Source organism: Ascaphus truei, chromosome 3 (assembly GCF_040206685.1).
Source record: "Ascaphus truei isolate aAscTru1 chromosome 3, aAscTru1.hap1, whole genome shotgun sequence".
Lineage (NCBI taxonomy): Eukaryota > Metazoa > Chordata > Amphibia > Anura > Ascaphidae > Ascaphus > Ascaphus truei.
In genome coordinates this window covers 429,953,838-429,977,772 of record NC_134485.1, presented here as the reverse complement: position 1 = coordinate 429,977,772, position 23,935 = coordinate 429,953,838, and the positions used below count along the sequence as shown (strand labels likewise).

At 46.0% G+C, this 23,935-nt stretch overlaps 1 protein-coding gene across 4 annotated transcripts in view; it reads left to right on the top strand.

The window, feature by feature from the left end:
- STXBP5L (syntaxin binding protein 5L) overlaps positions 1 to 23,935 on the top strand; it is a 575,500-nt gene that overhangs the window by 376,468 nt on the left and 175,097 nt on the right. For all 4 annotated transcript variants that reach the window (XM_075592898.1, XM_075592896.1, XM_075592897.1 and 1 more), the window contains exon 10: positions 19,442 to 19,596. In XM_075592898.1, coding sequence (XP_075449013.1) covers positions 19,442 to 19,596 — 155 coding nt within the window. The remainder of the gene's footprint in view (positions 1 to 19,441; positions 19,597 to 23,935) is intronic.

Sequence of the window (23,935 nt, the reverse complement as noted above, 5' to 3'; positions counted from 1 at the left end):
AAAGCCAATATGGGGAAGTACTGTAAAATTGTATTGTCACACGCAATGGTGAGAAGCTACTTACAATGTAGCAGAAGTTAACAGCATTTCGAATACAATCCCAGCCACTATGGAGACCACGGATGACGGCAGCTCTGCCTCCACACTGAGACGCCACGAATCAGCTGGCCGAGTCCAAGAATCAAATCCTTGCGCTGTTTCTCTCCCTCTTGTCACCTGACGATGACGTCAATAGAATGCAAGAGATTTCTGCTGTGCTGTGGTAGTCCTGCAGCCGATATAGCACGTCTTGCTGTGCTCTGGTCAGACTCTATGGCACTATAGTATTGGGTGCCGTCTGACTGGTGTTCAGATGGTTATGCAAGCATTAACCCTACGCGTTTCGTCTCAGCCTACCCCCGAGGAAGTCTCAACTGATACGAAAACGCGTAGGGTTAAGCATTTCAGTATAACAGACGAGATAAAAAATATACTGTGGAATACTTGTTATGATATATCTGGTTTGAAATGGAAGATTTTAAATGGAGAGTTATACAGTAGATTTCACTTGTGCTTTATCATTAAAGCACAACTCCGGTCACAAGACGTTGTACATGAAAAGAGATCCATAGATGTGATCATTGCTGTTGCCATCATGGTCATATCATTTATAGGAACGGTTAAGATTATACACATTTGACACAATTCAACTGGTGAGGCTTACGCATTATTTCCTCAATGTGTTGCAACATGTATTTATAATCAGGGGCATGAGGGAAATCATCGATAAATCCTGTATAAATAATCTATGATTTCATGTAATCAAATGGTATTATTTCCATGTGTTGATATACACTTGATTCAAGAGTATGCTAATTGATACACTGTGTCAATATAACCGGCTACTGTTTAGGACTCAGTGTGATGAAAAATGTTGCCCTGTATTGTGTGATATTGAAAGTCAGACACTAACAGCGCATAGGGAGCACATAGCGAACAATTGGTCCATCTTTCCAAGCAGTTTTTACATTTAAGACATATATAACATTTGTTAATCTTTCTGTAACAGTGTCAGCCATCATTACTGTGCGTTACAGAATAATACAGCTCAACCCCCTTAAAACGCTGTGCTTGGGGTCCAAAGAATCACATCGCGCTATAAGCGGATCGCTTTAGAAATAAGTGTATAACGGGTAAATCAAAGAAAAACCCAACAGGCGCTCAGAGATAGTGAATTCCTGCTTAGTGATGTGTTGTATTATAATGTGCTACCGGAGTTCAGGTATAGTCAGCCCCACATTGAGTAAGTAAAAAATGTATAATGTCTTTTCCAGCAGCTGGCTTGCTTCAAGCACTATAACGTTGAGGTAAAAAGACTCACTTGTTAATCCTGGGGTTGTAGATACCGTGCCTGCCGGGTCCTCTTCTTTTGGGATGCGGATAAGGGGGGAGCCATAGTTGTACAGTCATCCAATAAATACAGGGATGAAGCTCTGAGATTACTGAGTAACTTTGACTTTTATGCCAAATTAAAAACAGACCCCACTAAAATGTTCCTAGGGGAGCTTGACAAACTGCTTGAATTGGGCGACGTACTACATGTAATATCCAACAAGGAAAGACAATTCCTGGCGTGTGAGTTTCCCATTGTCCCAGTGTTCCGCCATCTCCCAAAGATCCATAAATCATTGGATACCCCTCCGGGGCGACCTATAATATCTAGTATTGGATCTTTGGGAGATGGTGTTTCACGTTATGTAGATACATTTCTACAGCCTATTGTGAGAACTCTACCATCATTTATAGAAGATACCACAGCTCTGTTGTTATCTTTACGGGACATTGTTTGGAAGGAAGGATACCGTTGGGTCACCATGGACGTCACATCACTGTACACCATTATTGAACACCAACACGGCCTCCGTGCCATTTATCACTATCTTCAACTTTCATCACTTTCCACTGCACAGATCACTTTCATTAATGATGCTATTTACTTTTTACTAACACACAACTATTTTCTTTTTGACTCACAATTTTTTCTACAAAAACAGGGCACAGCTATGTGGACTTCTTTTGCACCCTCATATGCTAACCTCTTTATGGGCTTATGGGAATCTGTTCACATTTATGGTAGCACTAATATGTTTCGTTCTAATATTATTTACTATAAACGTTACATTGATGATTTGATTTTCATATGGGATGGTGATCTTGATAGTATTCACTCTTTTATTCACAACATTAACTCTAATGATCTGAACCTCCAATTTACTTTTGAAACTAATACTAAACAGATCAACTACCTTGATGTGACTATCCATGGTGATCCAATAACTGCTATACAAACAGACATTTTTACAAAACCGCATGCCAGGAAGTGCAGATAGTAGTCACCCTAGAGCTTTGATCCGTGGAATACCTAAAGGACAATTTATGAGATACAAACGTCTCTGCTCCAACCAAGAAACATTTTTAGAACATTCTAAAACATTGAGCTCTAAGTTTTTAGCTAAAGGTTACACTCAAGAAAATGTGGACAGTGCCTTTCTGAGCGCCGATTCTATGGATCGAATTGAATTGCTAACACATAATAAAAAAAAGTGTAGATACTAAGAAAAAAATGTTCAGTGATAGTCCACTATTCATCACGAAATACAGCAAACAAGCGCCACAAATTAGGTGCATAATTTCAAAACATTGGAATGTACTCAAATTGGACACAGATCTAGAGACATTCACCAAATCAGGTCCAAAATTCGCATTCAGAAGGGCAAACACAATAGCTACATCTGTATCCAGGAGCATGTTCCAATCAAAACAATTACATATTGGTAATATACCAAAGGGATTCTACAGATGCGTCTTTTGCAATTATTGCAAAATCGCATCTCCAACTAAGAGAATACATACAATATACCCTAATGGTAAATATAGGATCAATACCGTTATCAATTGCCAGACCATTCACGTTGTCTATGTGATTACATGCAGATGTAAATTTAAATACGTAGGTAGAACGGTCAGATCACTATATGTCAGAATCTCTGAACATATTAGGCTAATTAACAAACATGATCTGTTCCACCCTGTAGTGAAACACTTCTTACAGTGTCCACTCGGTGGATTAAAGAATTTTACATTCTTTGGTGCTGAACATATTTCTGTTCATGCAAGAGGAGGCGATAGGCTTAACCGCTTAAATAAAAAAGAAATGTCCTGGATATTCTCTCTCAACTCTTTGCAACCCCATGGTTTAAATGTAGAATGGGAATTGAAGCATTTTCTCCATGATTAATGTATTCACATTTATTAGTCATATGTTACAAATTTGTCCATATACAACCATGATACATATTGAGATTTATGGTGTTCTTTTTCTTTCCACCCTTCCCCCACCCCCATCCCCTCCTCACTCCCCCCCTTCCCCCCCCTTCCCTTTCTCCCCCTCCCCTCCCAACCCCCTCACCCCCCCACTTCCCCCCCCCCTTCCCCCACTCCCCCCCTCCCTTCTCTCCCCCCCCATCCCCCCCTTCCCTGTTCCTCTCCCCTTTTCTTTCTCTGTACCTACTTTAAGGTTTCATATCATATATGTGATCTAAAATTCAAATCATGATAAACTGTCATCAAAGATTGTACCAATGAATGCAAGAAATCTGATTCATTGTGATTTTTATTGTTACAAAACTCTGACTTAATGTGGTTTACATTGTTACAACATTTCTGAACCCATAAAGGGTTCTATTGACTTTTAAAGTATCTTATGACCTTTGGCCCTATTAACTCATTCCATGCAATTGGGTATATGACTATAATACAATATGGATTTAATGCATTATTAAGGCATATCGGGTGCATATATATATATGTAATTTTTGTTTTGTTTTTAACTATGACCTCATCGTTAATACACCAGTCCGATTTCATAGTGCATGCATTTCAACATGATATGTATATATTGTTGATGACAATGATTTGGTCAGTTTTTATTGTGTTCTTACTGACATTAGTGTTGTAAATGTGTGATGACATACACCTGTTACCTGCCTATTAGGCAATACATTCAGGTGCGGTGAATTACACAGACTATAACTGGGTGACTTTTACGCAAGCAGATCACTCTTTGACAAAGGCCTTGTAGGCTGAAACGCGTCAGAGGATCTGCTTGCATCTTTGTGCCATTAAAGTTTTTTCACTGCCACTCATCAGCCTTCAGTTATTTCCTGTGACTGTGCGGCGTTCTACCCCCTTCGGGAGGATTCATGCTGCGCTTTAGAAATAATGTTCAATTGTATGCATTGTACAATAAAGTATTTAAAATACCAATAATCGTGTGGTAAAGTATTCATAAATAAGAAAATTGGGAGCTGCGCTTGCATCGCGATATAAGCAGATTCGCGTTGTAACGGATCGCGTTATAAAGGGGTTTAGCTGTACTGGCAACATGAATAGCTACCCTAAAATGTGTGTAATCTAATGTAACAATATAACACAACATTTTCGTAGAAGGAACGGAAGTGACTAGATCCTCTGAGCTCGATCACAAATCACAGGCTGATGCCCGGTGCTTCTCTGTGTTGTGACAAGGCTTAGAGGCTCAGTCAGAAGAGAAACTAAACCGTGTGTGTTTAACGTTCTTAAGATGGGCCTAAATATCACTAAAACAATACTGCAGTTAAAGCAAAACGTAGGTCCATGTTTATGACGCTGTAAGGTGTTTGCAGCATTAAAAAAAAAAATGTGACCCTTAGGGCCAGATACATGAAGCTGCGGTAACCTAAAATAACGCCGTTTTTATCGGATCCGTTAAAAACATCAAATCCGGGGCGTGCCGATGACGTCATCCGGTATGGAAGGGTAAGAGGAGAGCTCCTGAGACCCTCACGAATAAACACAATTATCGGCACTTTTACCCCGATATTTCCGGCCCCAAAATACCTCAATCTAACTCCTGAATACCCAGAGATGTCGAATAAATCAAAAAACCAACCCGGTCAGGGGGTTACCAAGTTTTTTCCCCCTTCGAAACAGAGCTCCGATGCGGGAGCAAAAAAACAAAATGGCGTCTCCCCGCCCGACGCAAGCGGCGCAAAGACGGCAACAACAGATCGAGATCGGTCTAAAAAGACCTTAACCTCGGACGAGGGGATTACCAAGGCATATCTAGAAGAGCTGCACGGCAAACTTTACTGATCCCTGCAAGCTTACCTGAGAGAAGCAGTAGCCGAGCTCAAACAGGACATACTAGGCCTCACGGAAAGAACCACGGCACTAGAGAACAGGCTGGAGGAGGTCCTCAAACATCAAGCTGCAGCAGATGAGGAGATACCTCAAAGAATACCTAAGAGACTTCTTCACATCGGTCTGCGGGTACCTGGAGGAGAGAGAGCTTGAGGTTGACAGAGCCCACTGTGCACTTGGACCGAGGTCTGACGACCCCAACCGGAGAAGGGACGTGATCGTCCGCTTGCATAGTTACACAACTAAAGAAAAGCTAATCGCTGCCTGCCGAGAGCAAGACCCGATCCAGTTCCAAGAGGAACCCCTCCAAGTGTTCAACGACATGTCTAAAACCACCATTAACCGGCGCAGGGAACTGAAGCCACTTACTCTCCTACTGCGGGACAGCGGAATAAAATACAAATGGGGATTTCCTTTTAAGCTTAACATAAACAACAAAAGGAAAGTACTTTACCATCCGCTACCCTGAAGACATGGCCCAGCTGGCACGGGCCCTTGGCCTGACCCTCCCACCGTCCTGACCCAGCGACTCACAACGGGCCCGGAGCCAAGACAATGAAGCCCCTCCCGTAAGAGCCTCGGAGCGTCTGGCAGGCCAGAAGCAGACGAAAGTAAAAATAACACCCCCTACACTTACCGACTGAGTCCGTTGACCGGGAACACCACTTGTAGCTACGTAAGCCTCGGAAAGTAGGCCTGGCCAAGACCTAGGATGTACCACCCATCTGAGATGCCGCTGCACGGCCCTCCGGCAAGCAACCCCCTCCCCGAAGGGTGTCCCGAAGCATCCATCTGACCGCGTCTTCATCGGAAGCTGCACGCAAGCCTGAGGAGAGTGTAGAGGACCACCTACCCAGGAGATAGCTGAGACCTACGCGAGACCCGGCCACTATTCTTCCCCCAGTTTTGTTTTGCCCTCCCTCGGCGAAGAGGGGGAAGCCGCTCAACCCCAGGACTGGGGAAGACGAATTTCCAGTCGAGACAGGAGAACGGAGGCCCATTTGGCCAGTTCAGTTCAGATACGAAAATAAAGGACTCCGACGGCCTGTAGGACGCTGCTTGGCTTCTCGAACATTGACCCCCCCCAGGACTCCTGATGAGACAATCACTCCAAAAGGGTCTGTAATGGAGAGTTAAGAAGGTGTTTATTATGTTAGAGAATGTGGGGACAAGTTAGGGTATTACTGTTTATAGAGTTATGTTTCAGTTAGTGAATCCTTTAATACATCATTAAATAGTAGGGACTATCCCTCCCTCTCCCCCTCCCCCCCCGATAGAGGTCCTCTCCCCCCCCCTTTTTCTCCACAGACTCGTAGAAAATGAAGTCTTTAAATCCCCAAAGCGATGGGGATCCCATGCAGGAAAACAAGCAGTAGAGATTCAGCAATGTCTCAGTTTTTGAAACACTCATAAGGATGCTCTTAATGGTAGGGCGTAATAATGTGGTTATGATCTCCCGTCCCCCTCCTCCCCTCCTCCCCCCCTCCACGCCACCGCCCCTGTCCTCCCCTCCGCCCCTCCCTGCCCCCTCCCCCCCTTCTTCTCCCCTCCCCCCCTCCCACCCCACTACCTTGCCCTCCCCCCTCCCCCATTCTTTGATAACCTCAAGGTTCAACCCATGGCGTTTATTACACTCCAAATGGAAAAGTGCTCCCGCTTCAATGTTACCCAATTATGACCAGGTCTATTGGGCGAATGCATAAGGTTAAGTAGGGGCAAAATAGGGCCAACCTAAACCACAGTGGTGAATCACCCATTTTAAATATTCCTCATCAGAGGAATCTAAAGCAGGGTATCGAGATTGGATGGAGCACGTCCCTCCCTCCCCCCCCCTCCTCCCTTCCCTCCCCCCTTTCCCTTCCCCCTTCCCTCTCCCCCCCTCCCTCCCCTTCCTCTTCCCTCTACCCCCCCTCCCTCCCTTTCCCCTTCCCTCTACATCCTCAGGGAGTAACTCAGTACGCGAAAAATACTCCAAATGGATAATTGACTCTACGCGAGAGGTTCCCAATTGAGCTTATGTCCTCTAATCGTATGTATAAGGTTAAATACTACACAGAAAGAACAATACCAAGCTGTATACCTCCCCTCATCCCCCCCCACCCCTCTACCTACCTCCCCTATCTACTGTAGTTGGACATCCAAATGGGTTTAAACCATGCTCGCAAGGCACAATGTACGCCATCCTGAGAGAAAGGAGTGACAAATTAATGCCTATCTAGACAGGGCTTACTTGATCCGAGTACCTGCTTCACCCAATATTGTTGCATTACCTAGAGTCAGTGAAAAGGTTTAAATGTATGGTAACGAGATTGAATCACTGAACCACCCCACCCCCACTGACCCCCCCTCCAACCCCCCTACTCTACCCACCCTCCCTCACTATATACTCTTAACTCGATTGGAACCATAGGAAAAGGATGGGAAATTGGAGATTCAGAGAGTCTCTACCTCCCCCGTGCCTGCCGGCTACTGTCACCAGACCCACCCCCCAAGGGCCTTATCCCTAAAAGCCGGCCACTAGTTAGGCCGGACTTGATCTCTGAAGACCTTGCTAAGGTCTACTTTCTTCTTCCACCCAACCCTGCTGATTAGGCAAAGAAAGGACTCCCCGGATCCTCTTGTTGATGGTCCCCAAACCCTTTAAAAATCTAAAACAGACCATCCCTAGTGGGAAGGGAGAGGTCTTAAAATTCTGTAAGAAACTTAGAAACCATGGCTAAACAAGCGGCAATTAAACTGGTATCCTTAAATGTAAAAGGACTACAAAATAATAGGAAAAGGAGACTAGCCCTCCTGGAAATGAAAAAATCAGGTGGAGATATTATATTTCTTCAGGAGACGCATTTCACATCCAAAGATCCTCCTAAAACATTCCAAAACGCATTCCCAATGAGTTTTTACTCATCATTTAGTAGTAAAAGGAGAGGAGTCGCCATTCTGATTCGTCAGGGAACTCCATTCAATCTAATAAAAACAAAAACGGATCCAGAGGGTAGGTTCCTTGCGGTATATGGCTCACTTTCAGGATCGGCAATCGTACTGATTAACCTATATGCCCCAAACGAGAATCAGGCAGATTTCCTAAAAAAAAGTATTAGAGGAAGTGGAACCTGAGTACCTGTCGTCAATAATAATTGGTGGGGACCTTAACATGGCACTAAACCCTGCTGAAGACAAGTCATTTGTCCCTGGCCGTCCACACCCTGCCCAATCCCTGAGACTGGGGAAAAAATGTAAAGATATTATAAAGGAGTTTTCCTTGGTGGACATTTGGAGAGCCCAGCATGAGGGACAAAGGGATTTCACCTTTTACTCGGCCCCTCAACAGACCTATTCCCGTATAGACTATTTTCTAGCAACCAAGAATGTCCTGGAAGCCGTCGCCACTTCTGATATCAGCCCAATTACGTGGTCAGATCACGCACCCATTACTCTGAACCTCTCAACTCCATTTGTTAAATTAATCTCGTACAGCTAGAAATTAAATGACTCGCTACTAAACCACTCTGAGGTAGAAAAGGAGATCAAAAAAGACCTTAAGGACTACTTTAGACTGAATCTTGGATCGGTCACATCCCCAGCAATCCTGTGGGAAGCCCATAAGGCGGCAATTAGAGGTAACTTTATTTCAATTGCATCCCACAGGAAGAAAGTTAAAGTAAAGTTATCTAAGGAGCTTACAGACAAAATTGTTAAACTAGAGCAGCAGCATAAATCTAACCCCTCCAGGAAAATGTATAAATCACTGACAGCTGCCAGAAACGAATTAAAGCAGATCCAACTGGAGACTGTAGAAAAAGCTCTCAGATGGACAGGTCAGAGATACTATGATAAAGGTAATAAGGCTGACAGACTTCTTGCTAGCAAGTTAAGAGGAATACAAAAAAGATCACAAATAACTGCGATCAAAAATAGGTCTGGAGAGATGTTATACAATGGGAAAAAAAATAGCAGAGGCATTTACCAAATTTTATACTAAGCTATACAATCTGAGAACCCGTTCTCCTAATTCAGAACCCGCGGAAGCAGAGGCAATCTCTGACTATCTAGCTGATTGCTGCCTTCCTTCCCTGACATGGGAGGAAAACTCTCTGTTAAACGCTAAAATAACGTTGGAAGAACTGACTGCGGCAGTGAAAACATCAAAAGTCTCCAAAACACCGGGCCATGATGGCTTTACAAATGTCTACTATAAGAAATTCCTACCAATATTGTCCACCCATTTACTAAATCTGTTCAACTCATTCATGGAGGGCAATCCAATCCCATCATCAATGTCATTAGCTAATTTAGCTATTATACACAAAGAAGGGAAATACCCGGCACAATGTGGTAGCTATAGGCCAATTTCCCTATTGAATAATGATCTCAAACTGTATAGTAAGATATTGGCGAACAGACTGAATCCCATTCTACCTAGATTAATATATATTGATCAGGTCGGTTTTGTTTCGGGTCGCCAGGCCTCGGACAATACCCGTAAAATAATTAGTATAATTGACCACGTTCATTTGACGGGTGCAAAGGCAATGCTACTAAGCCTGGACGCAGAGAAGGCATTCGATAGAATTGATTGACTATTCTTGGATAACACTTTAAAGAAATTTCATTTTAAGGACTCATTCTTAGAAGAAGTTCGCATGCTCTATCAAAATCCATCAGCTGTGGTTAGACTCTCTGGTGGAAACCTTGAAAGATTCCAGATCAAAAATGGCACAAGGCAGGGTTGCCCCCTGTCACCTCTTCTCTTTGCCCTCACTATCGAACCTCTAGCGACCAAAATACGAAACAACACGAATATCCAGGGTATTATAATCGGAAAAATGAATGACAAAATCTCCTTATTTGCCGATGATATCATTTTGACTTTGATCAAATCCCAAACTTCCCTTCCTAATCTTCAAAGGGAACTGATGGTTTTTGGTAAAATATCAGGGTACAAAATAAACATCGAGAAATCCGAAGCCCTAAATCTAAGTCTTTCAGATTTAGAAGTGAAATAGCTCAAATTGAATTTCAGCTATAGATGGTGTTCCTCATACATTAAATATTTGGGAGTAAATGTATCAAGGAACTACCGATCTCTATACCATGATAACTATCCAGCTCTCCTGGAAAAAAATCAAAAAAGATCTGGATAAATGGGAAGGTTACCAGATTTCTTGGATTGGAAGAATGATCTCAGTTAAAATGAATATACTCCCCAGATTATTATATTTCTTTCAAACGCTTCCGGTCCAGGTCCCGGGCGCTGAACTGAAGAATATTCAAAATAGGCTTTTTAATTTTATTTGGCAGGGTAAGAGACCCAGAGTCGCTAGGTCGGTACTGCTGTCATCAAGAGCAAGGGGAGGCATGGGCGTTCCAGATATATAAAAATATTATCTGGCTGCCCAACTAAAACAAGCAGTGATGTGGAACACAGACCCAGCCCATTGTTGCAGGGTAGAAATAGAGTCACACTATGCCAGAATGCCTTCTCTACAAGCGTGCCTTTGGAATCTGGATAGAGGAGATATGTCACTGCACAAACTACAACTGAGGGCGACAAGAAACACTTGGGAGGTCTGGTCGAAATGTAAGTCCAGATTTGGGCTCTCTTCACCTAGCTCACAACTCACGCCCATCTTTAACAACCCGAAATTCCCTCCTGGATGTGGATCCAGGCTGTTCGATCAATTTAAGTCAAAAGGAATCGGGACGATTGCGGATCTCTTAAGTCAGGGGAGGCTCCTGAGCTACCAAGATTTACGGGCTAAATAGGAAATTGCAGAATTGGACACATTTAAATATCTTCAAATCCGACATTTTATTCAAAAAATATCCCCAAAACCAGAATTTCCCCCTCTCACCAAGTTCGAGCGCCTATGTAGAGTCAAAACCCACCAAAAAGGTCTAATTTCAGAAATCTATGCTGAATTAGGGAAGTCGTCGGACCCACCAAACCGTGATTATGTGCTCAAATGGGCAGCAGATCTGAACATGAGTATTGACAGAGAGGGCTGGAAAGAAATTTGGGAAGCAGCCTCAGGAACTTCCATATGTACCACAACGAAGGGGAACATATATAAAATTCTTTTTCGCTGGTATCTTACTCCAGTGAGATTGCAACAAATATACCCTGTGGCATCCGATCTCTGTTGGAGAGGCTGAGGACAACGGGGGGACATGTCCCACATCTGGTGGACTTGTCCAGAAATTGTGAAATATTGGTCTGGGGTCCAAAGCTTAATTAAAGAGGTCATCGACCTTGAGATACCCATTGATCCACTGACAAACCTACTGGCCAGGCCAATGAACGAAATTGACCGTCCATCTAGGAAATTAATTTCCTTCATTCTTACAGCGGCAAGATGTGAGATAGCGGCCTCTTGGAAGAAAATATCCACTGCCTCCAAAGGAACCATAAAAAAGAGGATCAACAAGGTGATGCTGATGGAGAAGTTAATGGCTCTCCTTAAGCAAAAATTAACTACATTTGACAGAATATGGGAGCCCTGGTTAATCTTTATAAGATAAAGGTTACCCACACATGCCACGCAGGGAAATAGTTTACCCAGGCAAGGAGAACCAGGACATCCCGTTTCTAAAAGCTAAAACTGTCAAAGGCATATGCCCGGCGGCCTGGGAGGGTACACCTCCGCCCCCCCCCCCCCCCCCCATCTTGTCCTTCTTTCCTCGCCGTCCCTCTGTGAAGGCCTCTCCTGTACGACAATTAAGGATGTCAAGCTTTTTTCCTCCCCCAATTTTTTTTTACAGTATTAGGCTGTATATTGTGTATGATGCGTGTTGTTGTATAATTGCCTAATAAAAATATTTGAAAAAAAAACATCAGATCCGAGAAAAAGCAGGCATAATACAGTACCTAATTTTTAGGTAAAAACTGCCACACATCAGGTTATGATATTTATTGGAACGGGATGAACGCCAGAAATACCGCAAACAATATGATCCCTAGTCCAGGCTGGCGTTAGCCTTTTCTTAAGTATGTATATAATGGCCAATATACTGCCCATTATTTACATAGGCCAGATTAGGTAAACAAACCAGAAATAGATGATAAAACAGTAATTCAATTACATTACATATTAACCACTTAGTAGTCCCTCCTCCTTAAATACCCCTGCAAGACGTCTGGATCCCCATAGCAAATCAGGGTTGGGCCTAGCAAACACTAACATTGCTAGTGACCCTTTAGGAGGGGGCCGCATAAGCATAACACTACACTACATACCCCCTTGACTACCTTAGTGGCATGGCAATGCTTTACTAACCGCTAGGTAACCAATGGGTTAACCCATCCCACAACACCACCCTCCCTGGGAGGCCTCACCACCCTCACCAGGGCAACTGCCTCCAATCCCACAACAAACATAACCCCCCTTTAGACTACTGTTAAGATCCCTATTAGCCAAATATACATACAAAAATCCATAAAAATAAGCATTAAACAAAGTATACATTACCATAAACAATATCATCATAAATACTAAGCTATTAAATCCATTTTTACATTTTTCATTGGGCAAAAGTCCTGTTAGGCACATTTGCCTAATAGGGCTAGTGCCCATTACTGTGGTGGGGGGACCTTGTTGGGGGTGGGTGATAGGGGTATTTGCCTCAGGTGGGTGGTTATGGTGGGGGGGGGGGTAGCAGGAGGGGTTAACCCCTTCTTCATTACCTTAGCGGTTACCTGTTAGGGTAATGAAGGTGGTGTATTAATGTATTGTGATTTTGTTAATGTAATTTTTTAATTAGTTACCATTTATTGCCAATGTGGCTACTGTATCCACGCTCCCCATTGAGAGACCCTAGTTATCCACAGTGATAATCAATGGTTTCATGTGTAAAATGTATTTTGAATGTTCTTGTGGGTTTTTTTTTTTTTAAACCTATATATATATATTTTAATTCCCCAATCCACTATTAGCCACATTTGGCTAATAGGGATCTTGGGCATTATTCTAGAGGGGAGGCGGGGGAAGAAAGGGTAGGTGATGGGGCTAGTTATTATTTATTTATTTATCAAATGTTTTACCAGGAAGTAATACATTGAGTTGCCTCTCGTTTTCAAGTATGTCCTAGGCACAGAGTTATGATGATAGGATACATGGTTACAAATACATAGTTACATTAAGTGAGCAGGGTTATCTTTATACTATATTAGTGAAAGCACTGTATGCCTGCCTGTGAAAGCACTGTATGCCTGCCTGCCTGCCTGCCTGGATGTCCGGTGTCCCTAGGGGAAATCTCATTGGTCCCTTGGCCCGCCCCCGCACACCTCTCATTGGCCTGAGGCGGAGTGACGGGCCAAAGGACACACAGTGACACACTCACACACACACACAGGGACACACACACACACACAGGGACACACACACACACACAGGGACACACACACGGACACGGACGGGGACACACACACACAATCTCCTCCCGGTGCCCCTCACTCTCCCCCATCAGCTGGACCGCACCTCAACTTCCACACCCCCCCCCACCCCCCCCAAGCTCACACACACCTCACCCCCCCCCCCCCCCCAGCTCATCCCCCCCCCAAGCTCACACCCCGGCGCCGCTACAGTCAGCGGGGGAGCGGAGCGAGCGCCCGGGAGACACGCGGGGGAGCGGCCACAACACGCGGCCTCCCGCCTCACATCCACGTGGGAGCGGCCGGATGAGTGAGGCAGCGGCCGGATGAGTGAGGCAGCGGCAGGATGAGTGAGGCAGCGGCAGGATGAGTGAGGCAGCTGCAGGACGGGTGAGCTCCCCCCCCCTCCACATGCTACGTGCTGCTCTTGCCCCTCCGCTCCCGGCTCCCCCCTGTCACCGCGTGACAGGCCGCGGGACGTGAGATGGGAGGGGGGATGCCCCTCCGCTCCCGGCTCCCCCCTGTCACCGCGTGACAGGCCGCGGGACGTGAGATGGGAGGGGGGATGCCCCTCCGGTCCCGGCTCCCCCCTGTCACCGCGTGACAGGCCGGGGGACGTGAGATGGGAGGGGGGATGCCCCTCCGGTCCCCGCTTCACCTTCTCCCCACCGTTGTCCCCGCTGCCTGCGCAGGAGGAGGGGGGGGGGAGCGGGTGTTGGTGCTGGTGTGTGTAATTGTGTGAGACTGTGTGTGAGTGTCTGTGACTGTGTGTAAGTGTGTGTAAGTGTCTGTGACTGTGTGAAACTGTGTGTAAGTGTCTGTGACTGTGTGTGACTGTGTGTAACTGTGTGTGACAGTGTGTGTAAGTGTTTCACAGTGTGAGAGTGTGTGAGTGTGTGTAAGTCTGTGTAAGTGTCTATGACTGTGTGAAACTGTTTGAAACTGTGAAAGTGTGTGTAAGTGTGTGTGACTGTGTGTGAGTGTGTGTAACTGTCTGTGATTGTCTGTAACTGTGTGTGTGTGTGTGTGTGTGTGTGTGGTGCACTGTGCAGTGTGAGCAATGAGCAGTGTGTCAGTGTGTGCAGTGTGAGCAATGACCACTGTGTGTGCAGTGTGAGCAGTGTGTGTGCAGTGTGCAGTGTGTGTCAGTGTGAGCAGTGTGTGTGCAGTGTGTGCAGTGTGAGCAATGAGCAGTGTGTGTGCAGTATGCAGATAGTCGATAATTGGCATCAGCATCTGCTGTGCGATGCTCTTTCTGACCAGCAGACTTAGGGAGGATTTGTTCCTATATAGTACACCAGTTTGTCATAGGTTTTGGATGTCAGGGTATCAATGTGCACTCCAAATGATAAATGGGAGTCAAACCATATGCCCAAATATTTGAAACTAGTAACAGGGGCTAGGATAGTATTAGAGTTGATTCTGATCTGGAGCTCATTCATTGGAAGCTTTAGAAATTTATCTTTGTTCCGAAATACCATTGTTACAGTGTTGTCAGTGTTTATAAACAGTTTTATTTGTGAAATCCAATTTCCAAGTCTCAAAAAGTCAGATTCAAGTACATGTCCAAGGTCCGAGAGGTCGGGGCTGTGTGCACACAGTAAAAGATTGTGTCATCCACATACATGGGTATTGAGGCTGTAGGAAGATCATTGATGAACACTGAGAAGAGTAGGGGCCCCAGAACAGAGCCTTGCGGGACACCACTGGTGATATCCAAGGGGTTGGAGTTAGAGCCTGAGATGGACACATGTTGGGATCTACCTGATAGGTAGGAATGAAACCAGTTTAAAGCATGCTTCCCTATTTCAGAGCACTGGAGTTTGTTAAGCAAGATAACATGATCAACAGTATCAAAAGCCTTGGCAAAATCTAGGAATATTACTCCAGGGTGGGTGGTTAGGCTAAACTTCCTGTTTCATACTGTACATGATATCACTAAAGTGGCATCTTTTGTTCTACTGCATGTTAATGGGGTTTTTTTAGTATTTGGAACTTCAAAATACTTTTAAAAATGTTTAAAAAGAAACAATTTAAAAAGAAAACATAGAATGAGAAAAGTATTTTGCTTTGTTTTAATTGTCCCCCGCCTTTATTGGGGTACAACCATTTCAGCGCCGGCCCGGATTCACTACGCTCCGTTAGGCTAATTAACATAATGTTGACCAAAGTTGACATCCAGTTAATAGTGGTGCTGTGACCACTAGAGGAAATAATGGTCCGTTAAACTGGTTTTCCTCGCATAAAAAGCTTAACGCTGCTGCTACAATAACTTTACTCTCTTCTAAATCTGTCTCCACGTCTCCCCTGCTGAAATCCCTCTCCCGGCTTCCGATCAAATCGCGTATCATACACTCAATTCTCCTCTTCACTTTTAAAGCTTTACACTCTTCTGCCCCTCCTTACATCTCAGCCCTAATTTCTCGCTTTGCACCATCCTGACTCTTGCGTTCCGCTCAAAGATGTCTTCTCTCTACCCCCTTTGTATATAAAGTCCTCTCCCGCCTTAAACCTTCCTCACTGACTGCCCCACACCTCTGGAATGCCCTTCCCCTCAGTACCCGACTAGCACCCTCTCTATCCACCTTTTAGACCTATCTAAAAAGGCACCTCTTTAATGAAGCATATGGGTAGCTGCACTGGCTGGTGTTATACAACTCAGATGCACTGACCCCTTTCAGACGCACTTACAAGAACGCACTCTGTAAGTTCTCCCTACTTACCAATTAGATTGCAAGCTCTTTGTGGCAGAGACCCCCCCACCCACTTCCTATTTTTACTATCATGTCTGAAGCCCTTATTCCCATTATTATATCAGGCGTTTTACTGCCGGGAAGCACTATATACATAAATGGCGCTATATAAATAAAGACATACAATAAAAATATACATACAGTACACATACTACAGTACACAAACTACCCCTCTTGCGTGACCCGTACAGTATACACACGCTCATTGTTAGTCAGGAGTACCCCTACAGTAACTTCCTTTCATCCCCGGTGGGGGAGGGGGTCTTGCAGTTATTACTTGAAAACACTGGTAACCGACTATATACAGGCATACCCCGCATTAACGTACGCAATGGGACCGAAGCATGTATGTAAAGCGAAAATGTACTTAAAGTGAAGCACTACCTTTTCCCCACTTATCGATGCATGTACTGTACTGCAAATCGTCATATACGTGCACAACTGATGTAAATAACGCATTTGTAACAGGCTCTATAGTCTCCCCGCTTGCGCACAGCTTCGGTACAGGTAGGGAGCCTGTATTGCTGTTCAGGACGTGATGACAGGCGCATGCATGAGCTGCCGTTTGCCTATTGAGCGATATGTACTTACTCGCGAGTGCACTTAAAGTGAGTGTCCTTAAACCGGGGTATGCCTGTATGTTATACTGATTGATATATGCAATGGATTTTTAACTGGTATGTTGCCGGTCGGGGAATTGGTTGAACATCTACAATAGGAGAGAAGGAGCGGCTCAGTGAGCAAAGACACTGACTGGCACTGAGAGTTTGAAGCAGGGGAGCCTGGTTCAGTTCCCGTTGTCGACTCCTTGTGACCTTGGGCAAGTCACTTTATCTCCCTGTGCCTCAGGCACCAAAACATAGATTGTAAGCTCCACGGGGCAGGGACCTGTGCCTGCAAAATGTCTCCGTAAAGCGCTGCGTAAAACTAACAGCGCTATACAATAACATGCTATTATTATATGTTGATTGAGTGGAAAGCAGTGGTACTGACTTAAGGCGCTGGCGCCTATCTTGACACCCCAGGTGTGTGGAGATATGAGTTCTATAGATGATTTACCTGGCTTCTCTCTAACCGTTTCACTCACACCGAGTGAAATGATTATGCTCAAATATCACATTTATTGTAAAAGCATAATGTATATGCGTTGTAAGCATTCCCCCCCCCCCCCATATATCTGATATATATTTAGATCCAAAGCGCGTGTTGTCTTTGGTGCTCTTATTAAGGAAGGCCTCACATGGCCATTATACTCGGTCCCAAGGTCAGAGATAAGAGAAGCGCAGAACAGACCACCCTGTGGGTGGTTTCCAGCTGATGTACATTAAGACCTTGATTTATATCTCCGCGTTCTGTTATTTTTATATATTTTCTACACATACCCATTTGACATTGATTTTGTAAAGCAATAAACATGTAATCACGAGGGAAATTTAGCCACTCCATTGAGGTATAACCAGGAGTTGCCGATGGACAGCTGACCACTTGGGCTACTTCAGTGTTCATATATTAAACAGATGATAAAAATACATTTGATGAACTTTAACATTTACTCAAGGGAGTAACGTCATGGTACTAAAATAACGTAGCGTTACTCCAATGCCGATGAGGGCAAGCACAGCCGTCATTTTTTCTAGGACTTTCTTACTAAATTAGGCGTTAACCCCATTCCTGTTTTAGGTAACATCCCATTATTTCCCCAGATTTACCGTAGCTTCGGGAATCTAGGCCACGATGATCATCATTTCATGACAGATTGATAAATAACACCTACAAAATTTATTTATTTATGTATAAAATGTGTTACCAGGAAGTAATACAGTGAGAGTTACCTCTCGTTTTCATGTATGTCCGGGGCACAGAGTTAAGACAAATAATACATGGTACAAAATACAGTTACGTAAGTGAACAGGGTTATACATTATATACAAGACTTTGTATGCACAGTTAGAGATAACATATATATTATAGGCGTGTGTAACAGTTACAGACCAGATTAAAATGTGAGACATTAGCTCAGCTTTAGTTTTGAAAGAACTTAAACTGGTGGTGGCTGTGAGAGTCTCCGGTAGGTTGTTCCAGTTTTGGGGTGCACGGTAGGAGAAGGAGGAACGTCCGGATACTTTGTTGAGCCTTGGGACCATGAACAGTCTTTTGGTGTCAGATCTCAGATGATACGTGCTGCATGTGGTAGGGGTGAGGAGCTTGTTCAGGTAGATGTGTACCTTGCCCAGAAAGTATTTGAAGGCCAGACAGGAAAGATGAACTTTGCGCCTAAAAAGCATTTGAAGTGGCTATGAATCCAGATGTACTGTAGCAAGCACCGATGTTTCCAGAGTCGTAAGTGCATAAAGCTGTCTTGGTATATCTCCAGGCATGGCTTTTCCAGCCTTCAAAGCTGAGTGGGGGCGGTGTAGACCACCCTACATACAGTGCAATCACTGCTTTGTGTACCCTGAGCCTTTCTGGCTGAAGGAGTGGCTCAGTGAGTACGGCCAGTGTCATCTCCCTGTGACCTTGGGCAAGTCAGGCACCTTAAACATAGATTGCAAGTTCATCTGGGCAGGGACAGTGTCTGAAAAATCCTATGTACCCCGCTGCTTACCCCACACTATACTATAATTGTGAAGCGCTCGGCGTCCCATTGGGCGAAATGTTCTGTATGAAATAAAAGTTGTTGCTATAACTGCATGTCGTTTCTTTTCTGATGAGCTCTAGAGAAGATCTAATATATATATATATATACATATATATATATATATATATATATATATATATATGTATATATATATATATATTTTGTTTTGTTTTATATACTGTATATATATTTATATAGTACAAAAAATAACAAAGGTACACCAAAAATATGCAAAAAAAAAAGTGAGTTTTATTGGCCCAACGTTTCGATGCCCACTCTGGAGCCTTCATCAAGACCTCTTAAGGGTAGTCGAATGTTGGGCCAATAAAAGACACTTTTTTTGCATATTTTTGGTGTGCCTATCCCCCTGTTATTTAAATATCATCAATCTCTGTTCTTCTCGGGGGCCTTTGTGTTTTGCTGGATTTGCTTCTGTAACATTTGTTTCCCTTGTCCTTCTAGCGAACCCTTTATCGTTTTCTCCGGCGGGCTGGCGTATGATAAAGCCAGCAGAAGACCCAGTTTAACCATCATGCATGGCAAAGCGATCACCGTGCTGGAAATGGATCACCCCATTGTGGACTTTATAACTCTTTGCGAGACGCCATACCCCAACGGTAAGGGCTGACCGGTAAAATCCGATACACCATACCCCAACGGTAAGGGCTGACCGGTAACATCCGAGACACCATACCCCAACGGTAAGGGCTGACCGGTAACATCCGAGACACCATACCCCAACGGTAAGGGCTGACCGGTAAAATCCGAGATGCCATACCCCAACGGTAAGGGCTGACCGGTAAAATCCAAGACACCATACCCCAACGGTAAGGGCTGACCGGTAAAATCCAAGACACCATACCCCAACGGTAAGGGCTGACCGGTAACATCCGAGACACCATACCCCAACGGTAAGGGCTGACCGGTAACATCCGAGACACCATACCCCAACGGTAAGGGCTGACCGGTAACATCCGAGACACCATACCCCAACGGTAAGGGCTGACCGGTAACATCCGAGACACCATACCCCAACGGTAAGGGCTGACCGGTAACATCCGAGACACCATACCCCAACGGTAAGGGCTGACCGGTAACATCCGAGACACCATACCCCAACGGTAAGGGCTGACCGGTAAAATCCGAGACACCATACCCCAACGGTAAGGGCTGACCGGTAACATCCGAGACACCATACCCCAACGGTAAGGGCTGACCGGTAAAATCCGAGACACCATACCCCAACGGTAAGGGCTGACCGGTAAAATCCGAGACACCATACCCCAACGGTAAGGGCTGACCGCTAAAATCCGAGACACCATACCCCAACGGTAAGGGCTGACCGGTAAAATCCGAGACACCATACCCCAACGGTAAGGGCTGACCGGTAAAATCCGAGACACCATACCCCAACGGTAAGGGCTGACCGGTAAAATCCGAGACACCATACCCCAACGGTAAGGGCTGACCGGTAAAATCCGAGACACCATACCCCAACGGTAAGGGCTGACCGGTAAAATCTGAGACACCATACCCCAACGTTAAGGGCTGACCGGTAACATCCGTGTCTGTTATTCCCTTGTGTTTACCGGATACGTGAGAATCGGAACACGTTTATTTCAGCCTCCTCGGCAAGCGAGGGGAGAAGGGGGAGGGGGGCAGTTAGTGTAGTTTGAGGTGTACATCACTTATATGTAGGCCATGCTCAGGGAGGCCCACTCCAGTCCTCCAGAGCCACGGCCAGGCCACGTGTTCAGGATATTCCTGCTTCAGGGTGAGAGAGATGATGGCAAGATATCGCTCAAACCTAAATATCAAAGTATATATAAGCGCCCGGTGCATGGGGAAAATATATATTGAGAAACCATAAAGAAAGTGACGAGGTCACAGCAGTCCCCTTTTCATTGTATTCAAGGTGACGATCGTAACTATGGACATAAAGATATAATATCCACAAGAGGAACTAATAAGTCCCATAAATAGTGTACATACCTAAGTAGCGTACATTTTTTATTCAGTTTTAGCCACATATATTATATTTGTCACTTGCTTTTCGGCGTTATTATTAAAAGTTTTTTGTTTTTGGTATTTTAACAGTGGATGTCTTTGCCACTTATGTTGGCTATCAGATATCAATCTGCGTGGGAGTGTATGGTCCCTTCATTCGGACAATACTTCACCTTATTCTGGACATATTCATTTTTTAGTGGACATTATATCCTTGTTACGTATTTACATTGATTATGGGGCTTATTAGTTCCTCTTGTGGATATTATCACATTCTTTGTGGTTTCTCAATATTCCTGCTTCAGCACAGGTGGCTCAATCAGTCCCAGCTTCAGCATAGGTGGCTCAATCAGTAGCAGCTTCAGCGCAGGTGGTTCAATCAGTGCTCAGTCTTTGACTGAGCCACTGATTGAGCCACCTGTGCTGAAGCAGGGATATCCTTAAAACCTGACCTGTTGGTGGCCCTTGAGGACTGGAGTTACCCCACCCCTGCTCAAGGTGGTGTGCTGGGGGTTCCCATGGGGTTAATATATTATAAAACATAAAATTAATTTGGTAAGACCTATTTTAACAGAAACAAAACATTCTATTGAGGTTTATATGGTGATAAGATGAACAAATACAGATGCAGCGGCCGTTATTGAAACACTTCACGCGGTGTATACCTCGGGATGCCCATGTCATGGCGCGGGATTTCTTCCATCCTTACCGCCTTAAGACATTCTGGCTTTAAGAAACCTGAAAGTGACACAGTAGCGCAGTGCTGCACACATTACAATGCATTCATTTCATTGCATTTAATTGCACACAAAACGTGAAATTCAAACAAAGCAACCGCGATAAACACGTGTGCCTGGGGCGATTGGCGGCGTGAATGCCGCGTGGAGTACAGCAGCGCACACGGAAACGGCGCCGTGATTTGTTCGAATAACGGCCGCTGCATCTGTATGTGGGTTTGGAATAAGCAATTATCATGGACTATGGTAGTTTGGGTTTGAATAGTCACGCAGGGCTATCCGTGCGAGATCGCGTGTTTCCGCAGGGCTATCCGTGCGAGATCGCGTGTTTCCGCGGGGCTATCCGTGCGAGATCGCGTGTTTCCGCAGGGCTATCCGTGAGAGATCGCGTGTTTCCGCAGGGCTATCCGTGAGAGATCGCGTGTTTCCGCAGGGCTTTCCGTGCGAGATCGCGTGTTTCCGCAGGGCTATCCGTGAGAGATCGCGTGTTTCCGCAGGGCTATCCGTGAGAGATCGCGTGTTTCCGCAGGGCTATCCGTGCGAGATCGCGTGTTTCCGCAGGGCTATCCGTGCGAGATCGCGTGTTTCCGCAGGGCTATCCGTGAGAGATCGCGTGTTTCCGCAGGGCTATCCGTGCGAGATCGCGTGTTTCCGCAGGGCTATCCGTGCGAGATCGCGTGTTTCCGCAGGGCTATCCGTGCGAGATCGCGTGTTTCCGCAGGGCTATCCGTGCGAGATCGCGTGTTTCCGCAGGGCTATCCGTGCGAGATCGCGTGTTTCCGCAGGGCTATCCGTGCGAGATCGTGTGTTTCCGCAGGGCTATCCGTGCGAGATCGCGTGTTTCCGCAGGGCTATCCGTGCGAGATCGCGTGTTTCCGCAGGGCTATCCGTGAGAGATCGCGTGTTTCCGCAGGGCTATCCGTGCGAGATCGCGTGTTTCCGCAGGGCTATCCGTGAGAGATCGCGTGTTTCCGCAGGGCTATCCGTGAGAGATCGCGTGTTTCCGCAGGGCTATCCGTGCGAGATCGCGTGTTTCCGCAGGGCTATCCGTGAGAGATCACGGTTTCCGCGGGGCTTTCCGTGAGAGATCACGGTTTCTGCGGGGCTTTCCGTGCGAGATCGAGTTTCCGCGGTACTTTCCATTAGAGCTCACGGTTTCCGCGGGGCTTTCCGTGCGAGATCGCGGTTTCCGCGGGGCTTTCCGTGCGAGATCGAGTTTCCGTGGGGCTTTCCGTGCGAGATCGCGGTTTCCGCGGGGCTTTCCGTGCGAGATCGCGGTTTCCGCGGGGCTTTCCGTGCGAGATCGCGGTTTCCGCGGGGCTTTCCGTGCGAGATCGTGTGTTTCCGCAGGGCTATCCGTGCGAGATCGCGTGTTTCCGCAGGGCTATCCGTGCGAGATCGCGTGTTTCCGCAGGGCTATCCGTGAGAGATCGCGTGTTTCCGCAGGGCTATCCGTGCGAGATCGCGTGTTTCCGCAGGGCTATCCGTGAGAGATCGCGTGTTTCCGCAGGGCTATCCGTGAGAGATCGCGTGTTTCCGCAGGGCTATCCGTGCGAGATCGCGTGTTTCCGCAGGGCTATCCGTGAGAGATCACGGTTTCCGCGGGGCTTTCCGTGAGAGATCACGGTTTCTGCGGGGCTTTCCGTGCGAGATCGAGTTTCCGCGGTACTTTCCATTAGAGCTCACGGTTTCCGCGGGGCTTTCCGTGCGAGATCGCGGTTTCCGCGGGGCTTTCCGTGCGAGATCGAGTTTCCGTGGGGCTTTCCGTGCGAGATCGCGGTTTCCGCGGGGCTTTCCGTGCGAGATCGCGGTTTCCGCGGGGCTTTCCGTGCGAGATCGCGGTTTCCGCAGGGCTTTCCGTGCGAGATCGCGTGTTTCCGCAGGGCTATCCGTGAGAGATCGCGTGTTTCCGCAGGGCTATCCGTGAGAGATCGCGTGTTTCCGCAGGGCTATCCGTGCGAGATCGCGTGTTTCCGCAGGGCTATCCGTGCGAGATCGCGTGTTTCCGCAGGGCTATCCGTGAGAGATCGCGTGTTTCCGCAGGGCTATCCGTGCGAGATCGCGTGTTTCCGCAGGGCTATCCGTGCGAGATCGCGTGTTTCCGCAGGGCTATCCGTGCGAGATCGCGTGTTTCCGCAGGGCTATCCGTGCGAGATCGCGTGTTTCCGCAGGGCTATCCGTGCGAGATCGCGTGTTTCCGCAGGGCTATCCG